General features: G+C 42.7%; 1 protein-coding gene across 2 annotated transcripts in view; it reads right to left on the bottom strand.

Annotated features, from left to right (window-relative positions):
* ADAM10 (ADAM metallopeptidase domain 10) overlaps positions 1-24,658 on the bottom strand; it is a 48,701-nt gene extending 24,043 nt beyond the window's left edge. The window contains exons 1-4 of one of the 2 annotated variants that reach the window (XM_035132174.2): positions 24,314-24,658; positions 10,576-10,726; positions 7,422-7,540; positions 5,615-5,773 (exon numbers count right to left, since the gene is read on the bottom strand). In XM_035132174.2, coding sequence (XP_034988065.2) covers positions 5,615-5,773; positions 7,422-7,540; positions 10,576-10,726; positions 24,314-24,368 — 484 coding nt within the window. In that variant the 5' untranslated portion in view covers positions 24,369-24,658. Of the gene's footprint in view, positions 1-5,614; positions 5,774-7,421; positions 7,541-10,575; positions 10,727-13,061; positions 14,157-24,313 lie in introns of those variants that run through there. The other variant, XM_035132175.2, reaches the window with a different exon arrangement.
* Positions 24,659-25,013: the final 355 nt, after the last annotated feature.

Raw genomic sequence — 25,013 nt, 5'->3', positions numbered from 1 at the left:
GCTAAAAGGTCACTCAGTTGCGGATATGCCTGGAAGCGAAAGGAAAGTCCAATGCTGTAAAGAAAAATATTGCATAGGAACCTGGAATGTAAGAATCATGAACCTTCGGTAAGCTGGATGTGATCAAAAATGAGATGGCAAGAATAAATATTGACATCCTGGGCATCTTTGAACTAAAATGGACAGGAATGGGCGGATTCAGTTCAGATGACCATCATATCTACTACTGTAGGCACGAATCCCATAAAAGTAATGGAGTGGCCCTCATAGTCAACAAAAGAGTGGCGAAAGCTGTACTGGGATGCAATCTAATAAATGATAGAATGATCTTGATACGAATCCAAGGCAGACCTTTTAACATCACAGTACTCCAAGTTTATTTATTTGGGGTTTATTTTTTTTCATCCCAATTAAGTAAATGATACTATAATGCAAAATATACATGTCATCTATGACTTCTAGGGCAGGATGCTACTTGCATCACCATTACTACTCTATACAATGATGCAAGAAACAGTTTGGTCACACTTGCACAGAGTTCAGCAGGACACACTTCACCTTATTCAATGCATTCCTGCCCCTAACCTTGGATTTTGAAGCTCAGGGGAAATTGAATTTTTATGCAAATTGCCCATATTTCAGTGGGAGCTTTTCTGTCTTGAAACATGGTTGTAGATCTAAGCCATGATTTAATGTCATGAGACCAAATCTAGTCTCAACAAGCACAATCTTCCGGGTGGCTATTTTCCCAACTGCAATCCTCTACAATAAGGTGAAATAGTTAAAGTAGTAAAAATAGAATTTGAAAGCTCCAGTATTCACACCTTCTCTCATGAAAAATATCATTTCACAAGAATGCTGTTCACTGTATTATATTATGACTATCATTTCATTTTCCTAGTATGTATTAAGAAACACTATGACATAACAAACAAAACAAGCATTCCTATATAAAGCAAATCCAAGGCACTTGGTGGGGGAAGGATTCAGTCAAGCTATTTTTAGAAAATATTTAACAAACTACTACTTAATGCTAAAATTAGATATATACCAGGCTTTTGCATTTGCAATTTGACCAATTAATCAATATTTTCTTCATAATGTCACAGCTTCGAATGGGTGCTGATCTAGATCTACTGCTAGATAGTTTCTTTTCTCTTTAAACTTTCTTCAGCTGGATAGCTCAGTTACAGCATTGTGCTGATAGTGCCAAGGTTGCAGGTTCGATTCCCATAAGGGACAGCTGTATATTCCTGCATTGCAGGGGGTTGGAGTAGATGATCCGCAGGGTCCCTTCCAACTCTACAATTCTGATTCTATTATCAGCTTTAAATTCTGATCTGAACATATGAAAGAAAAGGGGGGTATAATCAAATGTGCCAACAAGCCCCATAGCAGTCGTATTTCCTACTACCCACCATTTATTTAGTACTAATAGTATATTTAAAAACCATGATTAAACTGCAAATCTTGCTCTACGAGCAATTTTTCAAGGGATTTCTGCATTTCATAACATAGCTTTAGAGCAGAGGTTTTCAGCCTTTTTGAGTCCACGACTCCCTTGACCAACTATCTTTTTTCCGCAGCACCCCTGTGGTGCTCAGGAGCCCAGTTATATCACCCCTTGCCTGCAGAGCTGACAGCCTCTTAGCCTTTTTTGAATACCCTCCCTCAGCCTCCTTTCCTCTCCGCTCTCCTCGGGAGTCCTCTGGGCAGCCGCTGCTGCACCCCCAAAGAGGTGCTTCCTCCTGCTACCCCACAGGGGCTTGGGCGGAGGATGCCCCCAGCTTTAGTGATCCAACTAAGATTGGCCAAAAGTGAACATAAGCACAGTACCTTATCTTGGGTGGCAGCAGGGCTGCTGCAACTAACAGCTATGCAAGCCTTTGGGAGGCACAGATGTGAGAGGGCATTAGAGGAGGGAGAGAAGGAAAATTGTCCATGACACCCCTGACCATCATTCAATGTACCCCAGGGTGCCACGCAACATTGGTTGAAAACCACTGGCTTACGGCAAAGAACAAGTACTAGTTAATGAAGACAATTCGTTTCGAAACAGAATAGAAATGATTTTTAAAAAAGAAAAAACCCTTATCAATTACATATTTAACATCACTCACATAAAAGGTATGAATCAAGATCAAGAGAGTCCTAAAATAGTTCACCATATTTTGAAATTAGAATAGAAAGGTTGCCTTTTACTGGCCACCAATTTCACTGCAACATGGACAAAGGGCTTTGTAGAAAGTGGACAAGAAGATCCTCACTTGCAAAATAGGCTTTTGTTTAAACTCTGAATAAGACTTCATTGTGATGCTAAACATATGTTGCATTGTTGTGCCTGAAAAGCTAAAAGGATATTCCTGCCAAAAACTGAAAGATCCGGCAACCAACAGGCTCATCCATTAGAAATACAGATTCTGTCTATCTCAAGCATTCTTCTCAGCTGATGCCAGTCTTGTTACCTTCCCATAGAGTGTAGAGTGTCTCAAAGCACAGGAGACAAGACTTCTCACAGTCAAACACTCACTAAATTCACTTTATTCTCTGTCAGCTGAATTTGATTTTGATCTGATAAACCTGACACAAAATGATGGACACATACAAGGTGGTCTGTTTGTATAAAAAACTAGTTTTTCAAAATGAATGTCATAAACAGGAACATCAAGCTGTTCCCATACATTTGGGTTTGCAGTAGTATCTCTACCTCTCCTTTGTAGCCTTGCCAATGCCATACTTTGCTTCCAATTCCAATAGCAGAGTAGGTATAGTTGGGTTAGATGTAAAGGTGGGGGAGGTTCTGCAGCTGAGAAAAATTCACTCTCTTTGCCTATACTGTACTGATTCGAGATCTCAAGGCAAAGTGGCTGCTCTTGGCTCTCTCTCCCCTCAAAGGCTCCGGCTTCTCCTCCCCTTTCCCTCTCTCTCTAAAAAGATTCCAAGGGACTGCTGTCCCAAGAGTAGCTGTTGAGTGCTCACTTCCCTGTCCAAAGTCTCCCACATCTCATGTTAATACAAGACTCACTGCTGCTGTGATCGGGAAGGGAGAAAGCAAGGAAGGGTGGTGGCGATGATAACAGGGTAAGAGGGGTCATGGGGGAGTCTGTCCAAGTGTCAGAAGCTCACGGGGGAAAGGCAACAGAGCTCCCTTCAGCAAATTGGAGAGTGTCCAGCTTCATAAACTCGCATTTTGCGTTGGACCCATCTTCCCCTAACTGACCCTATCATGCCTCAGATCCCCAGCAGGGGGCTGAGAGTGACAAACGCCCAATACCTATGCCAGGTTTCCTCAACCTCAGCCCTCCAGATGTTTTTGGCCTACAACTCCCACGATCCCTAGCTAGCAGGACCAGTGGTCAGGGATGATGGGAACTGTAGTCTCAAAACATCTGAAGGGCCGAAGTTGAGGAAGCCTGGCCTATGCCAAGGCTTAACTACACCTGAATTCAATAAAGTTGTGGCCATTTTAATCCCACAGCAAGCACGCTGAGAAGAAAATCTCCCAGAGAGAGAGAAATAAAACTCCTCATGGACGCCTTTCCTTTTCCTTCCACGCAGCTGAAGTAAACCAGCCAGGATAGTGCCCTCTTTCCTCCCGGTTCAAACTTACAGAACTGGCCACCTCAGCAGCTGCAAAGAGTCCGCCCAGCCCTTTCAGGAGGCGAGGGTGGGGGGAGAGAGACGAGACTTTTGCTGCTGCTCTGCTCAGCGAATCAGGTGTTTTGCGGGGCAGAGTGGCAGCAAAAGACCCAGGTCTTTTGCTGCCATGCTGCCCAGCAGACAGGCAGCTGAAGATGCTAGGCACAAAGGTGGCTCCTGGACCATAGCTGCCAAGTTATCCCTTTTTTTAAGGGAAATTCCCTTATGCTGAATAGGCTTCCTCATGAGAAAAGGGAAAACTTGGCAGCTATGTCCTGGACATCTCCAACCAGTCTCAAAAGGTCCGTTGCCAGTTGCAAAATTAGAACAGTGCAATGATAATTTGGGGAGTTCATTGTATCATGTATCTGAGCTCATGAGTGAAGACTAACAGCATTAACTAAGCTGCTGTGATGGCAAGGGCTGTTCATGAACATTCTAAAGCTCAAAGCTGATGGAATGTTGGTCATGCACTTTCCAGGAGAGATGAAAATGCCTGAGATTAGAACCTAATACAGACTTTAAGGGCAGTAGCCTTGCAAAGAAGACTGTGAACTGGGAAGGAATTTGAGGTAAGGAGGTGAAGGGGTAGGGATCCCAGAAGAAGAGGTAACTGAAGACAAACAGGAACCTCAAGGAAGCTTTTTAAAAAAGCAGAGGCAACAGAGAAGTTGATGAAGGTGGAAAATAGGAGTTGATTTGAACTATGTTTGGCTATATCTTCTTAATTATCCTTATCAACTTGGGCTACTGATTTTCCATATGATCTCAAGAAATGTACTAGCCATTCCTTTCATTTGAACCCAGAAGTTATTGACACATTGCCTGAACAGATAGTTTTTAACCAATTTGTCCTCCCTAATGAAGAGACTAGGCTGGTCCTTTTTTAAGACAACAAAGGGGTCATGGAAAGGGACAGAGAGCAGAACACAACAAAGGAAAGCTTTATTGCTGGCAGAAGTCCTTCCAGGATTCCCTAATGCAGGGGTAGTCAACCTAAAGCCCATGGGCCAGATGCGGCCCAATCGCCTTCTCAATCCGGCCCGCGGACGGTCCGGGAATCAGCGTGTTTTTACATGAGTAGAATGTGTCCTTTTATTTAAAATGCACCTGTGGGTTATTTGTGGGGCATAGGAATTCATTCATTTTTATTTTATTTTTCAAAATATAGTCCGGCCCACCACATGGTCTGAGGGATGGTGGACCGGCCCATGGCTGAAAAAGGTTGCTGACCCTTGCCCTAATGCAGGCATCCCCAAACTGCGGCCCTCCAGATGTTTTAGCCTACAACTCCTATGATCCCTAGCTAACAGGACCAGTGGTTGGGGAAGGTGGGAGTTGTAGTCCAAAACATCCGGAGGGCCGAAGTTTGGGGATGCCTTCCCTAATGCTATCCTTGATACATGGGCAATCACTAGAACTGCTAAGCCACACATTTAAGTTCAGAGACTGACAGCCAATGCAACATATCCAATAAATTAAAATACTAAGGAAAATTAACTCCTCACATTGCTTCTACTAGGACAAACCTACAAAGTATGTGCAGCTTTTGCCCACCCTTATCTTGTAGGATACTAATAGTTATTGCTTAAGAAACACATCTGATATAACATTCCAAGGCAACATACCTATGGCAATTCATAGCTATGATGTCACTCTTCAGTTACATGCATTCCCTAATACTTTGGTATCCTAGACCAAGGATACATGTGTAATATCACTTCCCATGTGGTGGTGGTGTTTATACCCCACCATAAGTTAGCCCTTGTGCATCTGCCATCCCCACAATCACAATCAAAGAGATTTATGGTTTTTATCATATATTTACACAGTAGCACAACAGTGAATGCCTACATGAGTATGAGAACAGCTTTCACTCCGTTTACTTTAATAAAAAAATCAAGTGTCACATCATTTTAGGATATTTGTGCTGTACTGATTATTTTCACTGTACATGATAAACAGAAATACTTACTAATATCGTCTTCGTGATACATGACTGAATGAAAAGGCAGGGCTCTGTCCTTAATATATCTTTCTGCTGGTTCAATATAGAAGGTCCCAGTGTGAGTCTTAATGAATCCTTCAAATCTTCCATCAACAACAGATCCATGGCTAAAGCTTCCCTGCTCACCTTTGGGGGAGAAATAAAAGATTAAAGAAAAAAGTGCACTGGCAGTTTTCATACTCAGGCATCAACCACCAATAATTAAGCTTCTTAAGCTATGCTTGCAAACAGCTGATACATTCCCCTGCCAGCCGCCTTCTCCTTTAACCACCATTAATGTGCTCTGCTCAAAGCAGGAAAGTTGCAGGGCTATCCCAGTTGCTTCAAAATTGTGTTAAATACCATGTCTCAATTATCCATAAAAAGACTCCTAAACATTATCTTTGTGAACATTATTTGTTAATAAATAAATAGTGAGTTTTAGCAAACAAGATGTCCTGCAATATTTCTGACACTACCAAGCCACTTGCTGATTTGCTGACTTTTTGTGCTATGCAGGAATGGCAAAGGATTCCTTTCTAATAATTTCCAAAAGGTTAAGTCATGTTAGTCTGTTATAGCTAAACAACAAATCATGGGACACCTTAAGCACTGACAAATTTACTATGATACAAGCTTTCATGAACTACACTCCACTTCTTCAGATGCCTTCAAGTGTTACAGGAAACTAAACACATAGCTGGTAGTGGTGGTAGAATTGTAAACAGTGAAATCAGAAAGAAATTAAATGCAGACACAGATAGTGATAGCTACATTGATAATGGCCAATAAACTTTTGGGGGGGGGAGCAAACATCCTAGCATTGGTAGGTTAATTAATACATGTAGTGTGATCCTAATTTTTTATATATTAAAAAACACCTTTGCCCTGATTCCATCTATATATGATAACAATTGATCACTTAATCCTCCCTGGGTCTATATATGATAACAACTGATCACTTAATCCTCCCTGGGTGCATCTCCATGAAGATCATTTCCCCTTCGACAACTAGGGTTGAAAAATACATGCAAAGTATCTGCATGTGTGTGTGTGTGTGTGTGCAGCATGTGCTATATGCATTTATTTGTGTGGCTTTATTCGATTCAAAGGCATAACAGGGATCCATGCTTGGATTTTAACACAAGTAACAAAGGTACTTCATATAAGTTCATACAAATAAATTCATTAATCCAGGTTTGAGGAACATTTGGCCCTCCTTTTGTTGCTGAACTACAACTCCCATCAACCCCAGCAAGCATGGCCAATTGCCAGGGATAATGGCAGCTGTAGTTCAGAAACCTTTGGCCATCTAAATATTGCTGAAGTGACTTTAAATTGAAAGATGACTTACACCTCTGACTTCTTTTCTCCATTGATGCAAAGGTCTCATGCAGAAGTTGGGAATATTTTTGAGCCCAAGGCCCACCATTCTTCAGAGCCAATTTTCTGAAGGTCACCCTCCAGTAGTGAGTGCAGTCAAAACAGTGAGAGGGTGCTACATGCAGGCAGGGTGCACATATAGTGCACCTTCAGTTAAAGGCAGTAGGCCAGATGTGAGGCTTGCCTGAGGTAAGTAGCTGTAGCTTATGCGATTTGACAAAACCAATGGAAAGAAAGTACTTCAGCTTAAATACACATTACTTGCAACTTTTAGAGGCAGTTTTTTAGGTAGACTTTCCAAAAATATTTCAATTATTGAGAACTGATCTATTGTTCACTATTAGACTTAAAATAGATTTATCACTAACTTAAGACAACAACAACTATTTAAATACAAAATGATTGAACTTACCATGAATGTGCCCAGTATATATGTGGGAGGTATCGTAATCAAGTACTTTATCTGATATCTCTAGCTTGAAGTCATCACTAAAGAGAGACATATCTCTCTTCATTCGAAGGTTGAATTGTCTGTAAAGGGAAGACAACAGAACTTAAATGTAAACAAAGGAACATACAAAGCTGACTTCTACAGAGTCAGACGATTGGGTCCATCCAGCTCAATATTGACTACACTGGGCAGCAGGGGTTCTCCAAAGTTGCAGGTGGCATTCTCTTCTAGCCCTACCTGAAGATGCCAGGTGTTGAATCTGGGACTTTCTGCATACAAGCAAGTACTCTACCACTAAGCTACAGGCGATATAGCTCTTCAATTACAAAAATACCTCAAGAACATGAGCTGTTAAAAGTGTGAGTGAGAATGAGCATCCTGAATCTTGTTAAATACTTTCTTTCTTTGATATTCATAGGCCATCAATGTAGCCCACGGGTGTCAAACACAAGGCCCGGGGGCCAAATCTGGCCCGCCAGACCTCATCATGTGGCCCGCCGAGCGCCCCAGCCAGCGGGACCCAGCAGCGGGACCTTGCTGCTGAAGCGCCGCGCCGACAAAGCGCTGACAAACAGCTGGGGCCTGGGGGGGGGGTAGAAAGGCGGCCAGAGCAGCGCTGCGTGGAGCACCCCGAGCCACAGCAGGAGGAGGAGGCAGCTTGCCGGGTCAGCGCCCAGCAGCGCCGCACGGAGAGTCCCGAGCCTCTGCGACGCAGCAGTGCTCTGTAGCACTTTGAATCCTCCTCCTCCTGCCACGGCTCGGCGCCTGGAAACGGCTGCTGCTGCTGCTGAAGCACAGACAAAGCACCCAGCAGCGCCGCGTGGAGGAGGAGGAGGATTCAAAGTGCTACAGAGCACTGCTGCGTACCAGAGGCTCGGGACTCTCCATACGGCGCTGCCGGGCACCAACCCGGCAAGCCGCCTCCTCCTCCTCTTGCCTCACCTCCTCCTCCTCCTGCCGTGGCTCAGCCTCATGAATGTGAGCTCAGCAGCGGCTCAGCCTCACGAACGTGCAACTCTGAGGCTTTACGCACGTCTCCTAAAACGGACACCCGCTGCCTCATGCTGCACGGGAAATGCTTTTTGCCCCTGGGTCCCTTCGCGCTCTTTTCTGGCGCTGAATCAAGGCGGCGACCCCCCCTTCCCTTTCTTTCTTCCTCTCTCTCGTTCTTATTCTTTCTTTCCCTCTCCTTCCTTCCTTCTTTATCTCTGTCTTCTCTCCCTCTTTCTTTTTCTTTCCTTCTTTATTCCCTTCCTTCTTTCCTACTCTTCTTTCTCTCCCCTCTTTCCTTCCTTCATCTCTCCCTCCCACTCCCTCTTTTCTTCCTTTCTTCCTACCTCCCCTCCCCTCCCTCTCCCTCTCCCTCTCCTCAGAAACATAGGATGCTGCTTTATACTTCTGGCCCTTAAACCCTGGAACCAGGAGAACAGCTCCAGTGAGTCAACCTTAGCCAGTCCCTTTGGTGAAGGGTGGTGGCTCACTGGCAGAACATCTGTCCTGCATGCAGAAGGACCCCAGCATCTCCAGGTACCAGTAGCTCTGCAAAGCTCCTGCATGAAACCCTAGCGAGCCTCCACCACCCAGTGCAGTTACCAAAAATCATTTTTCAATAAATTGTAAAATAATTGTACATTTGAATATCTACTTGCCATTATTCTGACTATGTTAGTTATTACTTACATTATTACAAAAAACAGTAATAATTGAATGCAGTGACAATAATTTATGATAATAAAGAGTGGACACGTAGTCCTACAGATACAACCGGCCCTTTGAGGGTGACCAAACTGCTGATGCGGCCCCCGATGAATTTGAGTTTGACACCCCTGATGTAGCCCAATTATCCCAAAATGCCATCTGATACTGCAGCCATTTCCAGTTTCCTTTATTATAATCTTTAGGTTTCCTATTTCAACCACTTATAGGAAAACATCTGCCCCCTGCCTAGAAGTACATATTAGGAATACTGCTCTGATTAAAGCTGCAAGAGACAGTGCCACTTGGCAAAATCTTATAAGCAGGGGACAAAATACTGGGGGTGGGGAGTCAGGTCTAAGCAAGGCAAGTTGCAGTGAGTTTTCTCTCACTCCAAAACCCAGAAATCTTGGAGAAACCCATACATTTTTATTAGTTAGTTAAAGCAGGGCAATTTCTCTTTGCTCTTTCATTTCTGGCAAGAAGCCAAGTATAGGATAATGCTCTTTTGCAGTAATCCGTTCTATTAACCAGCTGGGCCTACATCTACTTCTGCTTGTTAGTAATTCTAACTAAAAGAAACTAAGCTAACAGACAAGCAGGCCCAGACCATAACACGGAGAGGAAATTCATAGTTGGAACCACGCAAGAGAGTAAAGGCTTTCCCAGAATGAATTTTGCTTTTCAATTAATATTGATGTCAGGTTGTCCAGTCCACCTGTCACAGAAAGACTGCCTTGTAGATCAAGTTTGTTCTGTAGGTCAGATGTCCGCTATCCCTGGTTTACTACTATGAGAATAAAATACTGTTTTCTAAACACTATAAATACAAAACTCACTGGTTTTTTAAGAGATAGATGGAAACACCCTGCTTCTACCCAGACAACTATCTACTAAAATTACATTCACTTGAATTTTATAAGATAAACATCTGAAAGTTAGTTTTTGTAAATGCAAGTAGAACAGAACTAGTGGTGTGCATAGCAAGAGTAAAGGAAAAGAGAACAAACATGTTATTTTTTCAGCTGTCTATTTTTAATGTAGCTGCATTGGCTTATAAATGTATGCAGCAAGAAGCAATTTCTCCTTCATTCTTTCAGCACCTCAGCCTTGAACATTAACAGATGAAAAACCAGCTATGTATATACAAAGATGGAGATTTCATTGTGCCTCAGACTGTAAACCAGATTAGTCAAAGTCTGTCCAGTTCCTGAAAACATAAGTCTTGAAGCAAACAGGTTGCAGAAGAAAGTTGCAAAGTACTAAGTGCCTTTACATGTTGAATGAAAAACTTGAAGGAATTCAACAGCCAAGAACCACAACTTTAAGTACAATGCAATGTTAATACTAAGATAATTCATTCCTTTATATTTGATGAAATTTAAGGGATATAAAGTAATAAGCCTAATGTAATACTTACCTTCCATGAGCATGGAAATCTAAGCGTAAAAATTGGTCTTCATGTGATACTGCTCTTTTGGCACGCTGGTGTTTTTGGTGTAATGAATCCACATCATATGACAGGCCTTCATAATGTCTTATGTGTTTATTTAGAGGATTTCCGTACTGACCTGTGAACAAAACAGTGGATTGATAAATCAGTCAGTCCAGGCACATTTCAGAAATAAGGGAAAGGCTCTTTCCCCAAACTATTTTCACTTTCATTCTCCTTTAATTTTCTAAACCTCTTGTTTAGAAAAGTAAATTGAGATTTGTTAATACAAACTCAATTGTAGTGATATTCTTGCATGTACCAGTTGTAATTCCAAAGCATGTTGAAATACATGTAAGATGTTGCTTATAACTTATATTTTTTATTCCAAACACTATTACTTCAGATTAGGAAATATCAAATATTTTCAATAGATGGTCAGGATAACTTGTCCTTTTCAAAACTATAAAAATACACACTAGGAAGTACCCACCAAGCAAATAACCAAAAGAAAGAGAAAAAGAAACAGGGACACTAACTTCTCTTTCTGAAGAAAGCCTTTAGACTGAAACACATTGGGCTACCTCTTTACCCTGGCCTGAGACGGTAATATTTTAAATGTTTTTAATTCTGAATTTTGAATTGCTGTAACCTTCCCTGGATCTGCTGGTGAAGAACTAGTAAATTTATTATTACACTGATAAATATTAGCATTTTGAGCTGTGCTCTGTTTTTGGCAGAACAAAGCCAACAGACTTTCTTTGGAGAGTGAGCAGGTTTTAGAAGTGGATGCAGAAGACAAAGGTACAGATACTCACCCATACTTGAAGCTAATAGCAGAATCACGGACAAATCTCTTTCCATCAGCCTAACCTCTTAGGGGTTAGACACTTCCACTTTAAAGAAATTATATTTCTAGTGGGGAGGGGCAACAGCTCAGTGACGCAGAAGACATGCTTGGCATGTAGAAATTACTAAATTAAATTCCTTGTCTTGGGGCTGAGCAATATATCACCCAAAACCGGTCTGAAGTCCATAATGTGATATTGGTTTCATAAATTTTGTCCTGGCAATATATCGTGAATCATGGTTTGTGCTATTGAGAAATCACAATGTGGGGAAAACCATGAAGCCAGCCAATGCCTCTACACAGCTCCGTCCTTATTTCAGACATTGTGATATATTAGTATATTGCTATGATTAGCTAGTGATATATCACACTTTTGAAAACCAGGTATCACCAGCCTTACCCGGCATATCCATTAAAAAAAAAAATCAGTATCAAGTGATGGGAAAGATGTTTGCTTCAGAGTCTGGAAGGCCACTACCACTTAACAATAGTAGATACTGGTACAGATAAATTATAATCTGGCCTGCTATAAAACAGCTTTCCAAGATTATTTTTTCCTAAAAATATTGAGAACTAGATTATGCTTGTACTTCTCAGTTTGAATAGACTGCTAAAAGAGTTAACCCACTGTAATTAAAAAGACTAAGGGTTAGATGACAGAAGAAAATGGAGCCAATATAGTCAGAGAAAAGAACTGAGGATATTTTTCATGGGAGAATTGAGCTTAAGGAGAACACCAATTGTAAAATGAGTAGGCATCATATGGAATTGAAACAAAGTTCAAATTCAAGTGTGCATTTTCCATCTGACAAGTTTTGAACCAAACACAGGGAGTTTTATAAAAGAAACAAAACTTGTCCAAGTATATGTGCAGCCATATAACAAAGGGTTGTAGATCAGTAGTTGAGCATCTGTTTTGCATACACAGGGTTTCAGGTTCAATCCTCAGCACCTCCAGGTCCCCAGCTTGAAATCCTAGAAGTACTGAGCAAGATGGACCAAAGGCAGCTTCCTATGTTCATATATTGGTGGTCAAGGTGCTAGAACACTATTTTTCTCCTGCCCAAATGAAGCCAACCCCATTGGACATTTGCCTTCCCAAAACTGTCATCCAAAAGCAGCCATTCTGTTATGCAGCATCCAAGGGAGAGATGATAAGTACAGTGGTACCTTGCAAGTCGAATGCCCTGCAAGATGAATGCGTCTTGCGATCTGATGGTGACTCGCAAGACGAATTCGTTTTGCGAAAAATTCATCTTGTGAATCGCGGTTTCCCATAGGAATGCATTGAAATTTAATTAATGCGTTCCTATGGGGAAAAAAAGAAATTTTGATGCATTCCTATGGGAAACCGCGATTTGCAAGACAAATTATTTGCAAAATGAATTGACTCGCGGAACGAATTAAATTCGTCTTGCGAGGCACCACTGTACAGCTAATTTACCAGTTTATCTGAGAGACAAGCAATGTTTGGCACCTCTTCTCCCTGAACTGCTTCCAATCCAACTGATTGTAGTAAGAACTTCATGACTAAGAACAGATGCCCAAGTTTGCATTTTCCCCGCCTGTCTCCCAAGCCCTTTTCTTTTTGTGTTGTGTCTTTTAATTTGCAAACCTGACTTACCGATTTTTGGAAACTGCTCTGGGAGCCTTTTTGGTTAACAGTCTCTGCTTTGGTGGCAGTTGTATGCTTCACTGCCCAGCCTCAGCAACCACTTGCTCCCTAAATGGTCTCACAGCACATGGCCCCAAACATGTGCAAATACTAAAAGGAACCCAAGTTCCATTACTTCCAGTCAACTGGGGGGACAATGCTAGAACATAGGTCTGACACAAATGAGCAAGAGGGCCAAAGCAAAATACTTACAAGGCGATATTTAGCAAATATAGTTTTTTTTTAAGGAGGCAATTCAATGGTTAAGCCAGCACCAGTTTTTTGGGTGAACAGCATTTCAGACAGCAATCTTACCAGCAATGGCTTTATCATGATACACCATTTTGCTTTGTGGAATTGCAACTCTCCCCCATCCCCCAACCCAAACAGCAACAGCAACAGCATAGTCATCCAAGACCTGGTTTGATAGTGAGCTACAAGCACACACTGATATGGAACTGATCTAAATAGTAATAAGTGGACATGGCTAATGAGCTTTTAAAAAAAGGTTTCCTGATCTCTTCCTCACTTTCTTCCAATCTAGAAAAATGATCACTTTTGGATCTCTTGGCTCTGCAAAATCACTCTAGCATTTTTCAAGTTAAGTTAACCAAACCAAACCAAACCATTTGTTGAACTAGTCATGCAACACCTATGGGTGAGGTGGGGGAAATAATATTCCAACTGATATGAAAAGAAGGTTTATGGGGCACCTAATAAAATATCACTGACCAGCATTAAAAATAAAGAACTAATCCTATGGTTGTTCTTTTCTCTTCTCAACTTTTTTCTCCGAAAATTGTGGTTTTTGTTTCTACATTAAATTTGGGCTTTACATGCTATTTTTGTTATGCCCAAATTATGTAACCATCACTTTTTTTCTACCAAAATGTTGTCAGATTTGAGTTTCTGTTTTATTTTTAACTCCCCCTCCCCTTCTTGTTTACCAGCTCAAGCTGCAGGCAACTCTATCTAAATCTGGATATTTTTGTAATAGTTTCAATAAAATTAAAGAAAGCATTTTACCCTACCTTTCTGTAATGTGCCAAAGAAAATAATTTATTATTATTATTATTATTATTATTATTATTATTATTATTAGCCTCCCCAGGCACTCTGGGCGACTTCCAACAGGATATTAAAAACTCAATAAAGCATCAAACATTAAAAACTTCCCTTAAACAGGGATGCCTTCAGATGTCTTCTAAAAGTCACATCGTTTTTTAACTGTTTGACATCTGACAAGGGGGCATTCCACAGGGTGCACGCCACTATGGAGAAGTTCTCCACCTGGTTCTCTGTACTATGACTCCATTTCTCGCAGTGAGGAAACTGTCAGAAGGCCCTTGGAGCTGGACCTCAGTGTCTGGGCTGAACAAAGTGGGTCGAGACGCTCCTTCAGCTATACAGGGCCAAGGCCGTAGGGCTTTAAAACAGTGTTAGAAACTCAGGTATATAAGCTACGCACCAAATGGTTCCTTAAATCAAGGTTAGAGTCACCAAAACAGAATGTCTTGTTGACATTTTCGGGCAAGGCAGCTCTAAAGTCTTATTTTTCAAATGATGAACTGACTGTGATTGATTTAAACATCTGGCTAGTTTTGATAACAACCTTGAGCTAGGTTAAAAACGTTGAGAATTTAACAATATCCTATCAAGATATCCTCATATATATTGGCCTATTCCTACCTCTTTTTCTTAATGGGGACAGACCATTCATAACGTAATAATACTCTTCACAACTGTGAGCAGGGCAGAGGGGTAGGGTAAACAAAGACAAGCTACAACAATTAACTATAATGTTGTTCACTGCTCCTGCTCAAGCTGCACAAAAAAGCATTAGGAATCTTTAAATTCATTCTGATTGTACAGATAAAATGTAACTGATTGAATTCTACAGGATGTGGTATTAGCGTGTAAAAACAGTCAAAATCTAATGATCCCCAGAGGGTGGACATGTCAGGGGCATAGAGTGGGGGGCCGGGGGTCGTGGCCCTGGGCACACAATTTTGAGGGGGTGTGAAGCAGGCGCCCCCATGCAGGGTTCTCTGTTGCGTGCTGCGTGTCGTCTGAGGTCTCTGCGCCCCAGAACCTGGCCTGGCCTCACTGTCACATCCCTGACCCCTTTCGCTGAATGGCAACCCAGCCAGCAGTGGCCTGCTCCTTGCTCAGACGGAGGGAGGGAGGCAAAGGACAACCCTTGCGTTGCCCAGCCCAGTGCTCCTCTCAACGAGCATTGGGGGAGATTTTCCCACCAAGGCCAGTGTCGGCTGGCCAGGCTCCCCGCTGCATGGGTGGGCAGTGCAGCAGGACCCCCCCTCGGCTCTGGTGGCAAGGGCTGAGCTGGCATGGCGGGTTCCATTCACACTCTGCATCTGCCTGGTGGCATCCGCTAGGCTGGTGCGGCAGGTTTCGTTCGCCCTCCACACCTAGCCCCTGCCCAGCATGCACGCTCCCACCCCTGGCACCAGCAAACAATGCTATGCCACTGGTCCAGGCACTGCGTTTGAAATTACTCTTATCACCAGTTTTGCTACTCAGGAGCACCACCTAGTGGCCAAGTTGAGATTTCCAGTCTAGTGGTTCGCAACAGATATCATGCGGGTGGGGGGAATCATTGAAGTGTTCCCTTTCAGGTCAAGGGGAACCTTTTCATTGTTGTAGGAAAGTAAGCAAACAGAAAAAAACTTTCTCACACAGTTGAACTGATTGTTTATCTCTTGCAGGGAAAGCACACTGGAAATTATGACAAAAAGGAGGGTTTGTGGGGGTGGGGTTCATTCCTGTGTATCACATTTTGAAATTTGATTTTGTGTGATTGTGTATTTGGTATGGAGGGAGGTGTGTAAGTCGAATAAACATTCATGAGGTGTGTAAGTCGAATAAACATTCTTATCTCTTGAAATAGATAAGAAACACATTCAGGTCTAGTTCTTTGTTCCAGTCTTGCCCATTTGTGACAGTGAGTGAGATTTACTGGATGTGGGTTTTCTGCTTTGTGAACCCAAGTCTGCAGCATTTCTAACCTTTCCTGGAGATGAAACAAAATAAAAAAAATTCCTTCCAGTAGCACCTTAGAGACCAACTAAATTTGTCATTGGTATGAGATTTCACTTCTGGAGATGAGTTAGCAAAGTCTGCTGATTACACAGAGTTGTTTGGAGTGGCTTTTAACTAAAATAGGCTGTGAGGCACTCCAAAAGGATCTCTCCAAACTGGATGAATGAACATTAACATGATAAATCTGATCCAGTGTTAAAAAGTGCAAAGTGATGCACGCTGAAGGGGGGGGGATCCTAACATTACATATGTGCTAGTGAGGTCTGAGTTGGTGGTGACTGACCAATAACTTAGGGTCATAGTGGATAGCGCAATTAAGAAGTTGACCCCAGTTGTGGCAGCAGTAAAAAGGGGAGATACTACTGGTATATTTTAGAAATCATTAGGAAAAGGACTGAAAACAAACTGGAAATATCATAACAGGTTATAAAAAGGTAAAGGAGCCCTGGGCGGTTAAGTCCAGTCAAAGGTGACTATGGAGGTGCGGCAATCATCTCGCTTTCAGGCCGAGGGAGACGGTGTTTGTCCACAGAAAGCCTTCCTGGTCATGTGGTCAGCATGACTAAACAGCTTCTGGCACAACAGAACACCATGACGGAAACCAGAGCGCACGGAAATGCCGTTTACCTTCCTACCGCAGAAGTACCTATTTATCTACATGCACTGGCATGCATTCGAACTGCTAGGTTGGCAGGAGATGGGACAGAGCAATGGGAGCTCACCCTGTCACAGAGATTTGAAACGCTGACCTTCTGATCGGCAAGCCCAAAAAGCTCCGTGGTTTAGACCACAGCGCCACCCGCGTCCTGATATCATAATGGCCTTATACAAGTCTGTGGTGCAGCTGCACTTGGAATATTGTGTGCAATTCTCGTCACCCTGTTTCTTAAAGAATATCATAATGCTGGATTTAAAAAACAACGACTGGTGGAGTACCACCCTACTTTTTAAAATATTTGCATGGCTATTCCTGTACCATTTACAGGGAAGTGCTTTCCTTTTCAGAAATAAAAACATTATAACTTTTAAAATCACGTTATGTGGGCATGATTGTACAGAATGAGACAAGGTCCCTCACTGGCAGCTCTACCTATCACAGAAGCTGTGACTTTGAAAACAAAGAAAAAGGTTCTCCCTATTGAGAAGCAGTGTGGTGTATGACTGTATGGCTAGACACTCTAAATCCCTATGAAGTTCACTGGGTGTTACACGCCTAATTTTAAGCCCCACTATGCTCTCTGTATGGCCTGCTTTGCTATGGCTGGTTACAACCCTCCCAATACCACAAATTGCAAAATATACCAAATAAATTCTCTATGGAAAAATAAACAAAGTGCCACAACATTATTATTTTTTTGGGGGGGGGGAGTAGCCATTCGGTTTTTGCACTCATAACCCAGGTTCCAGGGAGCCATGTGGCAAATACCTTTTCTATCCCAGTTTCTAAGACTCCTAATTAGATGGCTATGGGAATCCCACAACAAGGACAAGAGTGCACTCTTCCACTCATGATCCCCAGCAACCAGTATTCAGAGGAATAAATGAGCAGCATAATATAATAATTACATTTTATTAAAATTCAAAACTACAAAAATTTCACATATACAAAGCATTCCAACTTCCCCTCCCGGTTTCCATGGTGTTTTTAATTTCTTCCCCTTGCTGTACCTTATCTTTTCTCTCTTATATCATAACCATCATACAGTGGTACCTCGGTTTATTAAGACAATTGGTTCCGGAAGTCTGTTCATAAACTGAAGCGTTCATAAACTGAAGCAAACTTTCCCATTCCAGATGGTTCCGCGGCGTTCGTAAACCGAAAATTCATAAACCGAGGTGTTCATAAACCGAGGTTCCATTGTACAACAATCTCTAATTCCTTCTGTTGCTCATAGTTCAAACCCTGCTCACGAATGCATACTATAATAGTTCTTTAAATGTTTTGAAAAAGACTTCCATTCTTCCACAAAAATATGACTTTTCATTAAGTAGCTCCAAAATAGCTTATTCTTTATATACCAGGTTCCACAAAAATTGTTAAATAGGGACTTTCAGAAACAAGTTAAAAAGTTTCATACAAACTGGCAATATTTCCTTATTTTTGGTTGCATATTTTTGCAAGTATTTTATAGACAGCCCTGTAAGTCCAACAAGCAAGTAAATACAAAATCTGTTTTAATACAGAAACAATTAAGGTAAGAAAACTTTCATAAACTTCATAACTTTGGACAACAATAAGTTTCCTATAAAAATAAAGAATACTGTGAAGCTGGAATTTTCCATATCAGAATGGTGCCTGGCAACTCCACCATACAAGCAAACACTTGCCTGTCCTTTTAACACAGGCATGGGCAACCTTTTCTTCCTGTGGGCCAGAGGATTCCCACGGACTATCATCCGTGGGCCGGACATGGGCCGCACAGGCACAGAAGCCATTTCCAGTGGCTCTGCAGACATTTTGGAAATGGGTAGCCAGCACCAGAAATCACTTCTGTGCAGCCGCGGACATGCACAGAAGCGATTTCTGGCACTGTGGACATTTTGAAAATGGGCAGCGCAGCACCAGAAATCGCTTCTGTGCATGTCCGCGGCTGCACAGAAGCGATTTCTGGTGCTGGCCGCCCATTTCCAAAATGTCTGCAGCACCAGAAATGGCTTCTGCAGCTGCGCAGAAGCCATTTCTGATGGCGCTGCTCAGCGAGTCCCCACGCCGCGCTGTGCCAGTTTACCACAGCGCACAGGGGACTTGCCAAGCGGGCGGCTCGGTTCACGCGTGGCCCGTATAAACGGCCTCCATGAGCCATATCTGGCCCATGGGTCGGAGGTTGCCGATGCCTGTTTTAACATGAACAGCCGAAGAAAACCAGACTAACCAAAATGAACAGGAACATTTAAATGCCTTGTAAATACTAGCCTCAAGTACGTAAGTACTCCTAGATTCATGTAATCTGCAAGAGCATCTACTGTACACATTTCACTTTCATCAACATACCATGTTAATAAACACTAGAACTTACCATGTTTCTCCGAAAATAAGACACCGTCTATTTATTTTTCCTCAAAAAAACACACGGTGGCTTATTTTCAGGGGATGTCTTATTTTTATTACGTGTCAAGCCTGGCCTCTTCCTTGGCGCCCTCCAGAACTGCGCCTATCACTATGTCTTATTTTCGGGGTATGGCTTATATTGCGCAAATGCTTAGAAATCCTGCTACGGCTTATTTTATGGGTATGTCTTATTTTCAGAGAAACAGGGTAGGACCAGGAGCACACCTTACCTCACAGCCTGCAACTATCAGCAATTATTCAAAACGTCTGGGGTTGAAAGAATATGCAAACTGTTGGATCATTTTGCTGACTGCTTGGATGAAAGTTAATGGGTTTCCATTCTCAGCTCAAACTGAGAAAATGCTCCAAAGAATGACCTTATCTTGAAAGTTTTAGTTTCCAGGAATTAAACTACTGTAGCCACAAAGTCAAACAACCTTACTTTCTCTTATAGAAGTAAACACAAAGCTTGACACTACAATCAGTCAATACAGATATATGAAATAGGGGCCGTGTTGAGATTATCATCTATTGTTTCAGTGACTGGAAATAAGGGGCAGGAAGCCTCAAACTTGTGCTGCCTCTCCTTTTCACCTTATTTAGTACTAATTTATGTGCAAGAGGAAGAGAATTAATGCTTCTGCTTTCACTTTGGAACAGTTACAGTTCCCTGTAACATCTAAACTTGGGAGAGCTCAGTTTGTTCAAATTAAAGTTAGTTAAACCAACTTCTGAAACCAGTTTGATAATACTGTAATGCTTTTTGTATAGCCCTTTCACATCACTTTGAATACTTGAAAGCACCATACAAATGCACTTCACATGCACTATCTAGTTGTAATACTTACAACAACCCTATAAAGTAACTGAGCATTATTATCACACATATTGCAGATACAGAAGCTGTGTCTGAAAGAGCAGCTTGCCAAAGGCCACATAGCAAATTTATGGCAGAGCTGAAATCTGAACTGAGGTGTTTTGATCCGGTGTTTGTTTAAACTAACTTTGTTTAATCCTCAGCTTCCCAATTCAGATGTAATGTAATATGAAACTGTAGTTAGTTCCAGCATAAAAACAAAAGCTGCCACTCTTTCTCAGGCATAGAGGGGAAAAAGAAAGGGCAATGTCATGGACAGTTTCAGGTCATCTGAGTCAAAGTTTTGGTGAATATCTTAACCAGGCAAACGTGTTCCATGTAAAATGCTGAAAGAGTTGTAAGGATGTCTTGACTTCATGAATTGCTCTCTAGTTCTGAGCTTTGACTAAGTCAGACAAATTCCAAGTCTCATCTACTTAAACAGCATGGGTAATAGTCAAAAATGATGGAAACTGGAGTTCAACAACTGAAGGACTGCAGGTTCCCAATCCTGAATTAGGTTCTGGGTTTTTTACACTATGTGAAGCCACTTTTATACCAATTTTTTAAAGTAAACTGGAGACTGGGAAGGCTAAGAAGATGCCAAAATGCACATGCAGAAATGCAATCATGGACTTTCTCTTAGAAGGAAAGTAGGTTGAAATTTACTATATTATCAGAAAAGGTGAAACTAAACCCAACATGCCATTAAGCCTACCAATCATCTCAACAGCATAGGTTATATGGTCTCACAACTACATTCAGACTTTGAGGAGACAAGTAAAAGTATGCTGGTAGACAAAAGTTTCTTATCAGTATACTTAAGACTGCAAATCCTCCAACACTTAAAAACACTGACTCCAACTGAGAATTTCTGAAGGACTGAAACCTTTAATGCGGTGTTATTATTTAAGTACTGAACAACAGAAGGTTGATAACTGAATAAGTCTGAAGTGTGTTATCAATCATTTGCAACCACTGGTCTGCACATACTCCTATGTGAATATCCCAAGTCAGTGGTTCTGGGCCACACTTTCAAAATAAAAATTTGTTTGCAGCACACCAATTTTTTAATTGAAAAGAAATACATTGGGGGGGGGACAACAACTAGCAGTGCTTGATTTATAATACAGAACACAACTACTTTATAATATGATCACAGGACATCCAGAAAGTATAAATTAATGCAGAGTATGAAACAGGCTTCAGCAAGGTTATCCGTCCATTGGCTGGATCGTTCCCACGGATGGGCACAGTGCGACGCCAGAAATGGCATCTGCACATGTCCACAGCACCGGAAATCGCTTCTGTGGCTGCTCAGATGCCGGAAATTGCGCCTGCACAGAAGCAATTTTTTGAGTCTGCGCAGGGGTCATTTCCGGCACCGCTTAGCAAGTTTAGCGGTTTAGCGCAGCGCGCAGGGGACTTGCCAAGCGGGCAGCTTGGTGACCGGGTGGCTCGTGGGCCAGATAAATGGCCTTCGTGGGCTGGATCCAGCCCATGGGCCGGAGGTTGCCGACCTCTGGTATAAAACAATCATTCCCACACACTTGATGTTCTTGCTCTCATTTTGAAAAGATATGTCCCTATTCTGCAAAAAAATAATTTTATTTTGATACTATACAACACTGAAATGTTTAAATGTTTCTCCAATTGTCTTTGAATCTTCCCACCACACTTGCCATCCTTTCCCACTACACTAGTGTGGCATGCCACACCCTTTGAGATCCACTGTTTAAGTAGAAAAACCCCCTATTTAACTCACAAAAGCTTTTGCATGATCTTAGTGAAATGTAAAAGTCATTTACTTTTAAATAGAGCCTTTCCAAGAGTCAGGATCTTAACTGAAACCATACTACACAGGTTATGTTGAAATGTTAGTTAATCTTGTTAATCCACACCCTACTGCACTTCCTGATAAGAATTGCTCATAACCAAGTTCTATGACATCATCAGGACCACACCTTGTGCCCTTCCAAAGAAGACATGTTTTGCCACTTATGTGGGGGGAAACCGTGGTGCCTCATTTATGACATACCTTTGGTGAATTAGAGCCCACTTTACAGCTCTCGTCAACAAAAGTTTGCACCACAATAAATGTATTTTAAAACTTTTTTTTTGTTTTTTTGCTAGCAGGGCTGCATGTCTTGAATTAGTAGCCAACTGAGGAATTTGTCACCATTCAGACAAAATTATTCTGATTCCAACCTGTATCAAAGAGCAAGTAAAACCAAAACACCCTTCAATCGAAGCAAACTATTAGATAAATGTGTTTATTCTGCCTTCCATAATATCAAAATTTAGAGTAGCTGCCACTTCAGCACAGAGCAAAAAAAAGTCCCCATGTATCTTAAAGACTAATACAGTGGTTCCCAGTTGGTGGTCCGCACAACCCACCCACATATCACAAAAAAAATTAAAAGTACAGTAGTGGGTTCATGACTTGGCCTTTGAAAAGCCACAGTAGTTAGCTAATTGGGAACCACTGGACTGATAGATTAGGCTGCAATCCTAATCTTGTTTAGCTGGTCATATAACCTATTGAATTTAATAGGATTTACTGCTGAGTATTCATTGTTAGGACTGCACTGTAAGTCTATGAAAACTTGCATCACAACAAGAGGCCCCCTTCATCAGGTACAGTTCCACAAAAGATAATGACACAATAAATGTGCTAGGAGCTTTGTGACACTTTAGCGATGTTATGCATAGACACAGCCACAATCCCAAGCCACTTCTTGAGCACTCACAGTAAGTTGCAATGATGTGGATCAAAATTAGAATTGCTTTCTGATTTAACTAAGCAAAATTATTCAACTTACTCAAAATATGAATAGTGAACCACAGACAGAATGCTAGCAAAAGATAAAGTAGAAGAAGCAGATCTGCCATTAATTACAAGTAACGTTTTAGCAAATCTCAACAATATGGCACTTCCTCTTTTTAGAAATACGTCACCCTGCTTTAGAAACTCATTTAATGTATCTTCCCTTCCAAGTATCAGATACAATACACAACTTTCAGAAGGCCTACTCCCTCCTGAAAGTCTTCTAGCTCTTTCGTTATGCCAAACTGGATCAGACTCAGCTCCAGGCCTATGACAGTGGTGAGAAAGAGGGATGGCACAACAGGAAGTCAGAAAACTCCCTGGAAACTACCCCATACTAGGTATGAGTGCAGAGGGAATATTTACATGTACTTTTACCATACCTGCCTTGTTCCCCTTTTTCACACAACCCCCTCTCCATTCATTTGAGGCAGCAGCAGGGAGGAGAGGAAATCTCAGGGGGGGGGGAGTCAGATAATATGGGGGGGTAGAGAAAAGGCAGGAAATACATGAAGGCATGTTTAAACTACAATATTTTTCTAATGTTTTACAGTTATTGGGGGGAGTGTGCTACCCCAAAGCAATTACTGTATGCTCATAAGACTAAGTGGAGGAGAAACAGTCTCCTCCAAGTGTCACTGCAAAAGAGCCTTACTTGTAAACTGCTTTTAGGGAGTGTGTTTTTTCAATCAATTGGTATATAAATTTTATCAAAACAATAAATAAATTAGCCTGCAAGCTCCATCTTGGAGTCTCTAAGCTGACCTCACGGCTGCAAGCTTTGCACTTTTCCCCATTATTTTTATTATTTTGCCTCGTTTCACCTGGGCTTTGTCTAATAAAGAGTTCTAGAGAACTCAAACGACTGCTACACAGTAGTGACATTTTTTGCTGGTTCTAGTAAAAGGATTACCCAACCGTGGGTTTTTATTTGTTGGTTTTCCCCTTAATGGGTCAAACGGTCACCTTTGCATGTGTGCGTGTGTGTATAGTTATACTTTCCATAATTACAGTTTCTTCTTTTATATAGAGACCGGAGTTGTCCTTTTAAATAGAAAAGCAAGAGAGGGGTCGAAATAAATAGTGTGGCGGGGGCAGGTAGGAGTAGGTGTGAAAGAAAGAGACAATGGTGTGTGGAGGAGTCTCCCCACCACCCTCCCTTTTCAAAATGGGCCCAATCCAACAATTAAAACACACCGAAAAAGAAACGAAGCCGCTATCGGGGCAGAGAAAGGAAAGAGCGACGGGGGATCCAGAACCAGAGTGGAGCGGGAGCCATGAGGGAAGCTGCCCCCGGGGGCAGGAAGGAACCTCGACTGATTAACTGGTTGCTTCCCGGGGCGAGGGAAGGAGGGAGGGAAAAGGAAGGAAGAAGTGGGGAAACCACTAGCCCTCCTCCTCCGACGCGGCCTAGCCTAGCCTCGCCTCACCTCCGGCTCCGGCCGCCCAGGAGCAAAGCACGACGAGCACCCTCAGCAGCACCATCTTCTCCGCAAGGCCCCGCCGCCGCCGCCTGCCAGCCAGCCAGGCGGCCGTCTCTGCTCCTCTTCCTCCTACCCACAAAGCATCCGCCCCGGCCGGAGGAGGAGGAGGGGGAGGAGGAGCCGAGCGGCGCCGCTGCTGGGGCTGCTCTCCTTCCCCTTCTCCGCCTCCCGTCGGCCTCGCCTCAGGCGCCCACCGAAAGTGCCTCGGAACAAAATCCCTCGGTCGCCTCAGAATCCAGTCAGCGCCCAGCGCGCGAACCCGCGCACTTCCCCCCCTCCCTCAGTCCTTCTTTCTTCCCCCTCCCTGCCGCCGCCGCCGCCGCCGCCGCCGCTACCCTCTTTCTTCCTCTCCGTGCGCGCGCGCGCCTGGCCGCCTCCGCTCAGCCACTCAGGGGCGACGGAGGTTAGCGGCGCCGAGCACGCAAGCGCTGGGAGATCGCCGGGGAGGCGAAAGGAGGCGTAGCTACGTTAAACCCGCCTACTCGCCCTCCGGCGGTCATTGCTTTGGGCCACGCCTCTTCTAGTCTCGTGTTTTCTTCCTTTCTTTCCCGCCCGGCACAAGCCAAAAGCTCGCCTCCTGTCTATCACGTGGCCCGGGGTTGTTATTGTTAACTTGAAGGCCTTGGCCGGAGCCGGCTGGCGCGTG

The sequence above is a fragment of the Zootoca vivipara genome, chromosome 14 (assembly GCF_963506605.1).
Source record: "Zootoca vivipara chromosome 14, rZooViv1.1, whole genome shotgun sequence".
NCBI lineage: Eukaryota > Metazoa > Chordata > Lepidosauria > Squamata > Lacertidae > Zootoca > Zootoca vivipara.
Note: the sequence above shows the minus strand (reverse complement) of the source record. Positions and strands in the feature narration are given on the sequence as shown.